The 15,356-nt window shown below is 32.5% G+C and overlaps 1 protein-coding gene across 1 annotated transcript in view; it reads right to left on the bottom strand.

Moving 5' to 3' along the window:
* Positions 1-15,356, bottom strand: part of LOC131547871 (myosin-IIIb) — a 50,975-nt gene that overhangs the window by 18,012 nt on the left and 17,607 nt on the right. The window contains exons 9-21 of the mRNA XM_058788624.1: positions 13,723-13,831; positions 13,523-13,639; positions 10,702-10,802; positions 8,614-8,700; positions 5,884-5,949; positions 4,927-5,040; positions 4,611-4,722; positions 3,969-4,012; positions 3,666-3,728; positions 2,776-2,895; positions 1,118-1,203; positions 986-1,033; positions 704-751 (exon numbers count right to left, since the gene is read on the bottom strand). Of these exons, the coding sequence (XP_058644607.1) occupies positions 704-751; positions 986-1,033; positions 1,118-1,203; positions 2,776-2,895; positions 3,666-3,728; positions 3,969-4,012; positions 4,611-4,722; positions 4,927-5,040; positions 5,884-5,949; positions 8,614-8,700; positions 10,702-10,802; positions 13,523-13,639; positions 13,723-13,831 (1,115 nt within the window). The remainder of the gene's footprint in view (positions 1-703; positions 752-985; positions 1,034-1,117; positions 1,204-2,775; positions 2,896-3,665; positions 3,729-3,968; positions 4,013-4,610; positions 4,723-4,926; positions 5,041-5,883; positions 5,950-8,613; positions 8,701-10,701; positions 10,803-13,522; positions 13,640-13,722; positions 13,832-15,356) is intronic.

Genomic DNA, 15,356 nt, shown 5'->3' with positions numbered 1-15,356 from the left:
ACGAAATCTAGATTTTAACATTTTATGAATATGAATGTAGCATTTGGATTTGTAACGTCATGAGGGCATGTAAATAATTATGGATTTTTTTTTCCATTTCATTTCAAGCTCATTGTGATTGAAGTTGTAAATGTGTATTTAATGCATATTTAAATATTCCAATAATTATTTCATATTTAAAAATGATTAAATATTTGTAAAATGTAATGTATTTTGCAATGCATATATTCTTTTAAAAATAATAAAATGAATAATAATAAATACACTTAGACATAATGTAAAAATAAATCATCATGTAAAATTTAAATATATGTAATATATGTTTTATTTATTACACTTTTTAAAAATAATTTAATAACTTATAAAATAGTTATATTTATTATATTGTGTTATATTATATTGTTATTATTACATTTAATATTTTTATTTGAATTTATTTTTATTTTGTGAAACGGTGAAAGATTTTCTTACATTTTTTAATTCTTTGTTATTTTTAAAAATGTTAAATGTTATATATTACATTACATATAGTAACATATTACACACAAAACTTGTAAGTGTATTAGTGGTTAGAGGTTTGTTCAAATCATGACACCAACATACGAACAATAATAACAGTTATGCATGCCTCAAATACCACTAATAATGCATATCATTTGATTTACTTCATGACTTAAACAGGTTGCAACATGCTGAAACTTACCCGCACTTCCAACCAGAGAGTTCAGTGCTGTTCAGGATCGACATGCAACTGAAAACAACAACAAAAACATAATGCATTTTAATGAAATCAAATAATAGGGAGCTTATTCCCCTCATGTGAGTGAACATTTTAAACATTTGTCAAATGTGCTGTTATTATCTTTACAATTGCACATTATTATTAACAAAAGTACATTATTATCCGTCCAAGTGGGAACTTTTTTTCCTGCATTTCTTGGTGCACATTACTTTAGCACAACTATGATGTATCTGTTGTTCAGACCTGTTTTTGTCCAGCGGGAGATCTGGTTTCAGCAGCAGAATGTTGTACCTACAGGACAGAAATGTGAGTCATGCCACAGGGAATCTGATGTAATGAACTGAAAAATGTCAGTTTTCCTTCTTGCACACGAACCTCTCTGCAAACTCTCTGAACGCCGGACGCCATGAGAAACCGTCCCGCCGGATTCGGATGGTTTCCATCAGACCATTGTATCTCAGCTGCAAAGGATGGAAACAGGCAATCAGAACACCAATATGATGACTGGACAGCCGAGATTATGAAAGGTGCCATTAGGTCACTTTTAAAGGGAGATTACACAAAAATTAAACAGTTCTGTCATTATTTATTCACTCTCATAATGCACAAATGTCTTCCATGAGACAAAAGGAAATCTTCATTTTGCAAACAAAAGTGAATGATTTTTACTGCCAAGCTTCAAAAATAGCCAACAATATTATTGTGTATGTATGTATGTATGTATGTATATATATATATATATATATATATATATATATATAAATAAATAAATGTTGTTATGATTTAATTACACAAACAAATTATTTAATTACACAATTATACACATAGATATTTAATCATTTAATTAATAAATGCATAAATATAATAAAGCAATTAATGCATGTATATTATTATATTTTATATGTATTATAATACATTTGTAATTCATAATATACATTTTATTATATATTTAATTATGTGTATGCACTATTGTGTGTGTGTGTATAAGTATAATGTATAAAAATTATATATATATATATATATATATATATATATATATATATATATATATATATATATATATATATATATATATATATATACACACACATCATACTTATCTATAAAATTTATATTTTATGTTGATAAATTATAATAAAAGCATAAATATATGTAAATTAAATAAGTAGTTAATTAATAAGTAATATAATAGATAATATTACTACATAACATATAATTAATTATTAAATTATTATATATGTAATAATAATGCATAAATGTTAATAAGTGTTATATTAAAATATAATAAATATAAAAAATATATACATGCAATGAATATAAAAATATATGCACATGTATTATATTCCATATTCTTATAGGCTGAAAAGTGCACTTCCGCAAATTTCCAGATGGTGCCGGTGTTGCACAGTCTTGTAGTTTTTACTGTACTGTTTATGTACAGACTGAAACTATACATTCCAAGACTGTACATCATCTGACCATGTGACTTAATAGCCGTTTGTGTGTAAACATACACAGATAGAAACAAATGACGTCATTTGAGCAGGATGGTCCGGTCTTACGGAACAGATGTTTTTCAAGAACAGAAAACAATAGTTGCTAGTTACTTATTACTTACTACTATTACTAACCATTCAACTTTAGCAACCACTAAGCACCCTAATATAGTGGTGACAAGTTTTACATGTAAAAATATACTTTTAACTAATATCTACACAACACAAGAGTTTATAGTCAGTGTTAAAATCTACAATGCGTCATAGAACTAGCAGCTCCAACAAGATAATCACTTAATACAGTGTTTAGTCCATATTGGCACTTAAACACAAACTCAACGGCTCCTGTATCATTAGAGGGATTTGGATTGAGCTCCATCATAAACAGCAATAAAAGGCTTCTAGGTATAAGTACAGCTCACAGAGCTCAGACTCCACTGCAGGGCAGGAAAATCTGAGAACGCATTTGGCTCCGCTGTTGAAAATAAGAGAGGTCCAAACAGAGCTCCGCTGCAGATTGAACTCAGTTGAACCCACCTGATCCATCACCATTTTACTGTCCAGCTGATCCGGCTGCTTGCTTCGGTTGGGTTTGATGCAGCGAACAAAGTGCGGACCAGCCACAAACATCTTCTCCATTAGGACAGCCAGAGAATGCTGCACGGAAAACAATACACTGACAATTAGGCTGTTAAATAAACGCAGACAGGGTCAAACACACGCTTCATCATCATGACAATCACAATGCAAAGATCTTAAATGGTCCAAGAAACAGACTTCACTTTCTGAAAATATCATTTATCTTCATTATGAGGTGAAGGATAGGGAAACCTGTTTCCACCACAGAATAAACAAATACAGATAATTAAATAAAGGTCATTTTCTCAGAGTTTATATCTTGCAATTCTGAGTTTATATCTCACGATTCTTAGCTTATATCTCGCAATTCTGAGTTTATATCTCGGAATTGTAAATTTATATCTAATTTATATCTTGCAATTCTATCTCAGAGTTTATGTCTCGGAATTCCGAGTTTATACCTTGCAATTCTAAATATATATCTTATTTATATCTAAATGATATCTCACAATTTTGAGTTTATATCTTGGAATTCTGAATTTATATCTTGCAGTTTATAGAAAAAAAATACAGAATTGTGAGATAAGAAGTCACAATTACCTTTATTATTTTTATTTATCCTGTGGCAGAAACAAGATTCCACAGAAATATGACCTGGACATGTTCTTAACAGTTTTTGTGAGATTAATCAGTTTAATATTTCTGAAGCATGCAAAATAGAAATCAATAGATGTACACATTTAAGATGCATTGCACACATTTAGATGCATTGATTTCTTTTGATCATTGGATGCATTAAATAAATCGACACATAAAACATAACTGATTTTTTAGAAGCAAAGATTTACCTTGAATTGTGCGCCAACGGACTGCTTTCTGGTTGAGTTAAAGTTGTCATCTGCAACTTGTAACTAAAATTAAAATGCACACAGGATCATGTGGTGAAATGCTGTGTGGTTTAATTAATCACTGATCTCACAGTTAAGAGAGTAATTTGTCATTTGTACAGCTATAAATATGTTCAAACACCAGCTTATCAAGGTATCTGGGAAATATCACAACATGTGTTTTAACAGACACTCATAAAGTTAATTGGTACGTCAAAAAAACAAACACACACACCAAAAAAAAAAAACTTAGATATAAAATACCTTGGCTTTCCGTGGCATTAGTGTGCCTGTTCGGGAAATTGTGGCTGAAAAAAAAAAAGAAAAGAAAAAAAGACTATATAAACATATGTATAATATATATATATATATATAAAATAGATAAATGATCATGGGGAAATGACAATCAAATGCTTTTGTTTGTTAGCTGAAGTTTACGTATCTACACATCTAGTAATCTGTGAACATTAATTTGAAAATAAAATAAAATAAAATGATAATAATAATAATAATAATAATAATAATTATTATTATTATTATAAAAACAAATACTTTGGGGAAAAATTGTAATAAAAAATAATGAAACATAAAAAAAAATATATATATATATATATATATATATATATATATATATATATATATATATATATATATATATATATATATATATATATATAACGTACAAAATAACAAATACCATAAAAACATTGTGAGAAAAAAACAAAAACAAAAAAACATAATAAAATTGTGTGTATTCAAAGCGCACAAGTCACAGCAAAATAATATTTTTGTGGTTTAAACATTGTGTGTGTGTTCAAACTCACAAGCAAATGCTTTATCTTGTTGGTTGTGGTTCGAGCATTTACACTTATCTAATGATGTGTGAAGCTGGGAGTGAATTCAGACCTGCGAACAGAACGCTGAGGAGAGGAGTGACGCTGTTGATGAAGAGCTCGCGAATGTTGGCCGGTATCGTGTCTCTGTTTTTCTCAAGAAATCCACTTGCATTGTATTGCACCTGAACAGACCACAAAAAGACACTTCATGCTGGAATAATGCACACATTATGAAGAAAAACACCCTTATTAACGAGTCCCCTCTGGGAAAAATGCATAATCATTTAATTATTAACCAGCTCAACAATTACACTGTTGATCTAAATTAAGTCACTGATCAGGTGAATTGTTAGGTAACAGTGATGACAATGCTTTTGTACACTCACCTTTCCTGCGTAGTGCACAATAGTGAACAGAGGGGTGTGGTTTCGCACAACCTCAAAGTTTGGAGCCGCTTTAAATTTGCTGTTTAACTTGTCAACAAAATCGCGGTCAGAGGCCTGTGGGTGCAGAAATTAATTATCACATGCTGTTTGCTATAAATACTGATTTAACATGTTTGAGATTCACTACTCTCACAACAGTAGTGAGGGTTTCATTTTGTTAAAGCAATTATACAAAATATAAATTTTAAGTATTAAAATTTTAAGTATAAATAGTTATTTTAAATATAATTTTTAAAATTAAAAGTGATTACTTTTTTTTAAAAAATATGCATTTAAATTATTACACTTTAGGCATATAATTATGTCCATTATAACAAAAAAAGTCTAGTATTATTACTAGGACTACCACAGAATTGTTTTTTCCTTCAGCTTGTAAGAAAATGGACCAATTATTATTATTTTTTTTTTTTTGGTATTTTAAAATATAATTTTAAAGACACTGCAATACTTAAAAAAAAATCAATTTAAATTACAGTTTTTGAGCTGTACAAATATGTCCAATATAACAAAAATATATTTTTTAAAGCAACCCAATGGAGATTATCACATCCTTCAGTTTATAAAATAAAATAAAAAAAACTGCTTTTACAATAATACATTTATGGAGGCATAATAATTATGTAATTTAATTATAATTTTAAAGAGTTGCAATTCTTTTTTATAAAATTAATATATTAAATTATAAAACATTTTGGTGTATAAATATCTGTTAAATGCACAAAAAAAAAGCATCAGTTAAATGCATAAACGTAAATGCTGTAAGACAAAAAAAAAAAAAAAAAACACTTTTTAGTTGTTTGTATTTGTACAAATAAATGTCATTTTGGCCCTATGGAGGACTTTGCACCATGTTTTCTTTTGTGTCTCAGGGTTTAGCAAGCAACCCTTCCAGCGTACCTGAGGGAAGGCGCTTTGCTCATCCAGCAGTGAGAGAATCCCGATGGGTTTAGTGAGGAACAGGTCCTGAAACAGAGGAACAAAGCTGGCTTGGGTGAATGAGTTTTCCATGCTGACAAGCTAAACAGGCCTCTCTAGCTGACGGCGCTGCAGATTCATGTTACACTACAGCAGTGGTCGCCAACCCGTCGATTGCGATTGACTGGTAGATCTTTATCACTGTCCCAGTAGATCCCGAAAATAACAGTAAAATAAGTACAAAAATGCATTACATTTCTCCATTCTTTGTACTGTATTTTTTGTACTTATTTTTCTGTTATTTTCAGGATCTACTGGGACAGTGATAAAGAAAAACACATCACGCACAGGACGTTAACAGAGGCCAAAGACACTGAAGACGAGCGCAAAGAGGAGAAAGTACTGTAGCAGGCAGAGAACAAGCTCACTGTTCACGATGGTCGAAATATATGAAGAAAATATAAATATTGAATTGGGGGTGTGGGGTTATATTAAAGTTCCCCTATTATGGGTAATGAAAGGTTCATATTTTGTTTTGGGAGTCCCCAACAACAGGTTGACATGCATGTAAGGTCAAAAACCACTTTCATTGTCTTATAATATGCATTTATTTTTACCTTACTTGCTCAACGACTCCCAAACAATTCGCTCAACGATTAATTTTTCCAAACCCCTCCTTTGCGTGACGCTAAACTGCAGTGATTGGTCGTTTGGTCTCGTTTTCATTTCATCATGCCTGTAATACCTGATAAAGCAGTGTTTGTGAGCTCAGTGCTGCTTTGTGTTCAGCGTTACCGGGGAAACCGCTAAAGCCGCACCTAGTGGCAAAGAATGAATTTGCATTTTCATTCAGACCAACGCGAAAAGACCAACAAGTGGGCGGGCAATATGCTTATGTTTCATGCTGACGTCAACATGAAACGGCTTGGGATTCGTTTTAAAAACGACTCGTTTCAATGATTCAGAGTCGACTTTCTTTTGAGAGACAATGTGCCCTATCATACACCTGGTGCAATGCGGCGTCAGGCACGACAAGTGTTTTTTGCTAGTTTCAGCACGATGCAGTTACCATTTTCACATCCTGCGCCACGCTGTTTAAATAGCAAATGCATTTGTGCCCATTTGTGCGCTCATGGGCGTGCTGGTCTGAAAACGAGGTGTGTTCAGGTGCATTGTTGGCGCGTTGCTATTTTGAGGCAACTGAAATAGACTGCGCCATTGACCAACTAAGACCTAGTCTAAAGTCTATGGCACAGTATTTTTTTTGTCATTTAAAGAGCACGTTAATATGCACCTATAGGAAGGTCCATAATGCACGTACATTTTGCTTAATCACACACAAAGGGACGCGCAGCAGCACACAAACATGCCAAATATTAAAAATTAAAGGATTACAATGTTAAAGATTATTATTGTGTATGCTACATACATAAATGCCTACATGTCATGATGGATAGTCATTACATGTATCACAATTAGCCTACCTATTTGCTTGCGCATGAGCAGATCCGTTTCCTCTTTTTGCGCCTGCAAATTCCGCCGCGTATAGTGAATCCACCATGGCGTGAGCGCAACTCGCTCTTAAAGGGAATGGGAGATGAGACTCTGATTGGTTTATTCCACGTTATGCCCAAAACACACCCATTACTCATTGAGAGAATAGGGACAACCCTTTTAGACCATGTGCCGGGCGCCGACCATTTTTTCCATCATTAAATTAGCAAAAGTGGATTCTGACTCACCCTAAGCACACCTGCGCCGCTTTAGACCATGCGCTTAGATAGTTAAAATAGGGCCCAATAACTTAATACATGATGCACTTTCAAATTTAAAACTTTGCAGGATGTTTTCATTCACTTAGAGCTGTGTTACACACTGCATGAAAGGTCATTTTCAAAAATCCATAATAGGGGCAATTTAATGCATCACCAAAAGGAACTTTCTTAAGAAAAGTTTTGATGACAGTAATGGCATTTTCTTCTCCTCTTATCTCGGTATAAAGTGCAGCTCTGCTATGCTTTGCTTTGTTTACAGCGATAACCAAGAAAACGCTATTGTGGCCGTTTCATAAGTGCCACCTGCTGTCAGAGAGTGAATTTGCATCTCTTTCAGACCTGCTGTTTTTGTTTCAAGCAAATGTTTTATGATCAGTGCGTCACTAATTAAAATACTAAATAAAGGGCCTCAAATTGGAAGTACAATCTGGGATGTCTATTCCTATCAATTCTTCAATTGGAAGATCTTATCTTTCATAAAGGCTGAGGTCAGGGATCTTGAGCTTTAAAAGGTAGGTGACAACTGCACTACAGGATACGAAGCTGAATGTTAAATGAACGTGACATACATTTAATATGCAGCTTTCCAAACAGGCAGCTGCTGAATACCCATAATTACAGGGCAGAGTTTGTATTAACAGGGCAGGAATCTCACGTGAGAATGAGAACAAGCTTCAGGTTTCTTTAAGCTTCCCATTCAGCAGGGCACCGAAGGATTTAGGTCAGAAAACATGCAGAAATTTGAGAGATTCTCAAAGCTACGTGTCTTGCTTTGTCAGCACTTCCTGTATTTGGGATTTACCACACGGCCGTCTGCCAAATGCAGAGCTCAGGGTTATTTTTGGAGTCAGAGAGAAGGAAAATGGGAAAAAAAAGAGAGTTGGAAATAGTGCACAATAATCACGGAGAGTGAGAACAGTTTTGAACACAGACGTACCAGTATGGGTTTGTTGTCCTTGTAGGTTATGGTCTCCCATGTGATGCCTTCCTCTTTATATTCTTTCTGTTCCATCAGAAAAATGTGCTGGAGGGGAAACGACATGAAAAATGTGATTATTACATTAATGGAGTGGCAAACAATGTCCTGTTGAAAGAACCGCCAGTGACTGTGATCGAATGTGGCGTTTAATGGTTCTGAACATCTGCTGCCTTGGGCTTTTTTCAAAACTTTATTTGAAATAAAGTTAAATGACCGATTTGTTTTACAACCCTAAGTCAGAAAAGTTGGGACGTTTTGTAAAAAGCAATGAAATCAAGAATCTGTGATGTTAATGCTCTTTAACTCTTATTTAGTTGACAAAAGTACAAAAAAAAAAAAAATTTAACATTTTGATGGCTGCAACAAACTCTGAAAAAGCTGGGACAGATGCATGTTTAACACGGTCACATCAACTGTCCTTTTAATTACAATGTTTAATCATTTGGGAATTGAGGATACTCTTTTTTTAATAAAATTATTATTAATTCTTGCTTGATAAAAACTAGTTCTGTCAAAATTTGCGTGTTAACGCAGGCGATTAATTTTTTCAGTTTAATTAACGCAGGAGTGGAGCTAGGGTTGGCCACCCCGCTCAAAACATCTTTCAGAACATCTTTACGATCACATCAAACGGGAGACTTTTCAGACGCGCGCTCGACCTCTCCTCTGTGCCATGCGCGAGTCAAACAAGCACGGAAATGGTACTGTGCTCGGAGTGCATGCTTTTCAGTTGCACGCACAAAGGCGCCAGCGCGCGTTGTAGCCTTTATCATTTCATATCGAAGCGCGAAATAAACGACGTGCATGCAATGTCGTGGTCAGTTAAGTCATGAAGTTACCAAAAAGGTGATTAAAGCTGCCTTAAAACTGTGCATGCATGTTATATATTTAAAGAACATGTCTCTGAAATGGTTTTCAAAACTGTCCTGGAGCAGCCCAGCACGGTCTCCCTCATCTAACACACTCGATTCAACTCGTCAGCTCATTAGTAGAGACTGAAATGGGTCAGAAAAGGTAAAGAGATTTGAGAGAAAATACGATGCGTGTCAGATCCGCGTCATGTTCGGTAGCGGCAGCTCTTAAAGAAATAACAGCCAAAATAACCTAATAATCCAGCTGCTGTGATGTCTGTTAATCAAAGAAAAAAAGAGGTAATCAATAACTTTTACAGCTATAAGGATTCATCTATATTTAATTTAAAATTTAGTGTTTGATAACTTCAATTTCAATTTCTGTATATTTCTGCTGAAGGGCACAGGTAAATATGACATTTATTGTAATGGGTTTATGTGAAGATTGTTTTAAGTCCACTTTTTTATTTTTTTTTTTATTTTTTTTAAGTCTGATAAATGTTAAAATTGATAGCTCTCAATTATACTGTAATGCTGAATGTCAATGGTTAAATATTAGGGGGAAAAACAATTTTATAGAGACATCAGTAGTATTGGTATCAGTGATACTGGCCTTCAGTCATAAAAAAGATGCCATTAAACAAATATTAAAATTATACAGTCTTTATATATAATAATTGCAATATGAAATATTTCAATATATAAAACCTTTAATGTTAGGTGGGATTAATCGTGATTAATTTAAAAAAAAATGTGCCATTAATTAGTTTTAGTTAATCGATTGACAGCACTAATAAAAACATAATCAGCAGTCTGTGGTCATCGTTGTCTGATTCTCCTTTTCATGATAGATTCATAGATTTAATAGATTCATTTTGCAACAATAAAAAAATAAAAAAAACTAGGCAGGACATTCTGGACAATTTAATTTTGCTAAAGCAATTAGATTTTTTTAATTATTTAAATTAAATTTATTTAAATCATTTAAATGATTACACTTTTAGGTGTACAAATGCATGCAATATAACAAAAAAGCCTAGTATTTTTAATGCAGCTCCATGGAGGATTACCACTGATGCTATTTATTTTTTGACCTTTTTGCCAATTAACAGTCAAAAAGGAGACTTGAATCAAACTTTAGTATGCTTTTCTATATAAATACCAAACTCATAAAGAAGCACTATGAAGGACTTACATGGTTGAAAAAATACTGGAGCTGTTCGTTAGCCAGATTAATGCAGAGCTGCTCAAATCGGTTCACAGCAAAGTTTTCAAATCCAAAGATGTCAAGGATTCCTGTAAAGAAAGAAAGAAAATAATAATTGTACAAAATAAGTAGTACTGTCAAACGATTAATCGCACCCAAAATAAACGTTTTTGTTTACATAATATGTGTGTGTATATTTATTATGTGAATATAAATACACATAACATTTTTCTTAAATATATACATGCATGTGTGTTTATATTTTAAATCTATTTATATTAGTGCTGTCAAACGATTAATCTCATCCAAAATAAAAGTTTGTTTACATGATATATGTGTGTGTACTATGTATATTTATTATGCATATATAAATACACACACATGCATGTATATATTTAAGGAAAATATGTAATGTTTATATATTAAATATATTTATATGACATAATTTGTATGAATATAAATATATGCATGTAAATATTTTCAAAATATATGCTGTATGTGTGTCTCTTTATATATACACATAATAAATATACACAGTACACATACATATGTAAACAAAAACTTATTTTGGATGCGATTAATCGCGATTAATCGTTTGACATCACTAATTTATATATAATATAAATGATATGAATATAAATATATACATGTAAATATTTTCGAAATATATACTGTATGTGTGTGTGTTTATATATACACATAATAAATGTACACAGTACACACACATATTATGTAAACAAAAACTTTTATTTTGGGTTAATCATTTGACAGGACTAAAAATAAGAATAATTTTCTATCCAGTTTCAGAGAAATTGATGTTGTTAGTTGAGATTTTAATAACAGCTAAGTAGGGGGTCGACCGATATGTGTTTTTCAGGGCCGATGTCGATACTGATTATTACAGACCAAGTGGAGCGATAACCGATATTTTTAACCGATATATTATGTCTGATGTAAAAATTAAAATTAATGTCAAAATTAAGAATAACAAGGGCTCTGACAAAAACTGCCTTCCCTGGTGTTGATTGCACTTCTTACTCTTGTCATCCTCCATGCATCCATCTACAATAAGGGTAATATAAAGAGAGAGTTAAAAGTGGGGCCACTGCATGCTTCATGATTAAGCCTATGAATACTGTACTACAGCTAAACAGCTTGGGGAAATGTAAGTATTTGGCTTCAATAATTTACATGTTAGAAATGTCTGTGTAATAGCATAACCTCTCATAATTATAATATAATAATTGTAAATAATTTAATTGTCTTCTTAGCTCCATTGTAGAAGTTGTGAAGAAGACTGCAACTATTTTAATTAAACTATAACACTAATAACCTGTTATAGGCACACTTGGTTCAATAGCCTATTGAAATGTCACAATTCATGTCGTCCTAATCTTGGCCTATGTGACAGTATCTTAATCTTGGCCTATGTGACAGTAATTTCGATTAGTTTTAATTTACAGTGCAGTGCAAATGAAGCCATAAAACATTAATTTCAGTTATCTTTAAATCAAAAGAGTTAAACTAAATTTTTTGGCAAACAAATGGGTTTACCATTAAAAATTAAAAACATGGACGAAATAGCGTATTGTGTGATTATTCTTTTAAACAAAAGTTGTTGTTGTAGTAGTAGATAAACCAAACTTTTATTTTGACGGGTTGCCATGAGGACCTCTTAAGTTTCTGTAGCCTATGTATATGATATGACGATCGTTTTACTCAAATGAAACGGTCAAATGCTCATGAAGCAACTCTCAGAGCAGTTCTGGGGATGTTGTTCATGTATTTATGTCCTCATTTAGTGAGACGGCAGATGCTGAAAACACCGCGAGCACCGTCGCACACTTGATGCGTGATAATCACTGAAACTGTAGCAAGCGCTTTCGGTGTGAGAGTGCCTTAACTTCCACATTGATTGGTCTGACTCGTGACTCCCAACAAATCAGATGCGCGGTGGGTGGAGACTGCTCTAGGCCACAGAGTGGTGAGTTCTGACAGGCTGCCTCAGAGCCAAATAGCGCGGTTTCAAAATTAAATAATTTTATCGGCACATCGGTTTTGAAAATGACCGATACCGATAATCATAAAAATGTTTAATATCGGCGATGATAATCGGCCAGGCCGATAATCGGTCGACCCCTACAGCTAAGGCTATTGTCATTTCATGAACAGTGTTGCACAGAGTTAATTATCTACCATTTACACAGGAGCAAAACAAAATAAATGAAAAAAAAAAAACAGATGGAAAAATGCAATGATCCAGCTGACAAAGATGGAATTTAACAATCAGCCAGAAAGTGTTGAGCAGTTACATTCAGTCTGATAAATGGGGAAAAATGCAGGAAAACTGTAATATCTGCACTAAACATTGGGTACAGTGTTATTTTGTATTGTCAAGGTTAAGGGATCGATCATGTTGAAAAACTGGAGGTATTCACTTGTGATAGGTTGATAAATCTGCAAATATTTCACTGTCATGAGATTAAAAGTTCTTAAAAGTTATGTGTCAAATCTAAAATCTAATGACAGACTTATCAACGGATGAAGATGAAACGGATGAAAAAAAATCATTATAATTTACATTATTTATAATAATTTGCAGTATGTCGGCCATTGAAAAAAACTTTATCGTTAAGCCAGTGTTATTTTATTATCATTTATATACTATTATAGTTTTTAATAATATTTTGAATAAGTTTTCATTTTTTATATTTTCAGTTTTCATTTTAATTTTACTTAAAGTTTTAGCAATTTTGTTATTTGTTATTTTTGTCATTTTGTCAAATTTCTCAGTCACAGCATTACTTACCTATTTCATTGAGCTCCACGTCACAGTCTACTTTAGGAGCGAGCAGTTCGTTGATTTTACTGACGATCCAACCGAACACGCGGCCGTAGGCCACTTTAGCAATGGAGTCTCTGGCGTCTGAATGAACATATAAAACACACCGTGATCAATATGAAGGGTGTCAGACGCACTAGTGACTTCGAAGTGAAACTGTGTCGCACCTTCAGCCTGCTGCTGGTTGTGGAGTCGCTGGATGGCCTCTCCTCGCGTCACTGATGTGGTGCAGGTCAGACTCTTCAGTAAATCTTCTTCCTGAACACCAAACTGACCCTGGTTACAGAAACACACACACTATTGTTTCACCACATGTTCCACATGTTTTTGCCAAGAAGAATGCACCTCTCATGGGCCTGCACGAAATAATTAAACTAAGCTTGAAATCGTGATTTGGCTTAGTGCAATTATCAAATCAGCTGAATTAAATAAATACATGCGCTGCGTGTTTCAGTGTGAAGTGCGGTACTGTGTTCATTTACATGTGAGCAGCTCATTTTCACTTGGTCGCTTTAACATGCATTTGAAAACACATTTTTCATCAAAATAAAGGTTATGTTATAACATCAATTTTACTGTAAATTCAGAGCTGTAAAATAAAATTATTATATTTATTGTACTGTGATACATTTATTGTATTTTAAAAATTTGTAAAAAAATATTTTTCTGTGAAATATTACAATAGTAATATTGTTTTTATTTAGTATTTCTTATTTCTTCTTATTAATAATAATAATAATAATAATAATAATAATAAACACTTTGCAATGTTTCCTTTGTTAACATTAGATAACTATATTAGTTTACATCAATAAGACTTATATAGCATTTATTAATCTTAGTTAATATTAAGTTCATTATTTACTAATACTTTACTAAAATTAAAAGTTACCCGTTAACATCAGGTAATGTACTGTGAACTAACATGTATGTGAACATTTTTATTAACCAACACTAATAAAGGTTAATAAATGCTGTAAAAATATATTAATACATTAATGTTAACAAATGAAACCTTATTGTAAAGTTTTACAGTAATAATATTCATTATTATTATTATTATTATCATCATCATCATCATCATACAATATTATTACTAATTAAAAACAAAAATATTTACAAACAAAATAAGCAATATTACTATGTATGAAAAAAATTTACGCAGTGCATTCATTAAATATTATTATTATTAATAATAATAATAATAATGTAATATTTCACTGAAAAATAAAACAAAATTGATATTATTAATATTATTATAGCCATATTGAAATAGTCCCTACAAACAAGCATAGAAAACCTGGGATTTTCATAATCACATTTTAAATTGTTTTAATCAGGAAAAACTAAAGAAAATGTTTTTTTTTTCCTCCCAAAATCGTCCAGCCCTAGTCTCTCCCAAAACTTGGGAACTCTCCTGAGGTTAGTGTCAAGATTCTTTGTAAGAAATGAATTGTGCACACACACACACAAAAGGAAAAATAACACAAAAGAAACAGACCCTGTTATTTCAAAAAGAACAATGACTAGCCAAATGTGACCAAGACGTAAATGTCACTCAGGAAAGGTCAAGCTAATTTGTGCGTTTAGATTCAGGAGGCCGTTTGTTGACACGTATGCATTGGTACAACAAAAGACTCATCGAATCTAATGTGTCCAATCCGGTCCCTAAGTTAAAGTCCACCGCAGTAGATTTGATATACGGAAATCAGCCTGCGTCAGGTACTACTATTAACTACCTCAAACGTGTAGGATGACCTAATAGAGTCTAAACATAGGCACTTCTGGGCTTACTGTGCAC

The sequence above is a fragment of the Onychostoma macrolepis genome, chromosome 10 (assembly GCF_012432095.1).
Source record: "Onychostoma macrolepis isolate SWU-2019 chromosome 10, ASM1243209v1, whole genome shotgun sequence".
NCBI lineage: Eukaryota > Metazoa > Chordata > Actinopteri > Cypriniformes > Cyprinidae > Onychostoma > Onychostoma macrolepis.
This window is presented reverse-complemented; position numbering and strand designations above follow the sequence as displayed.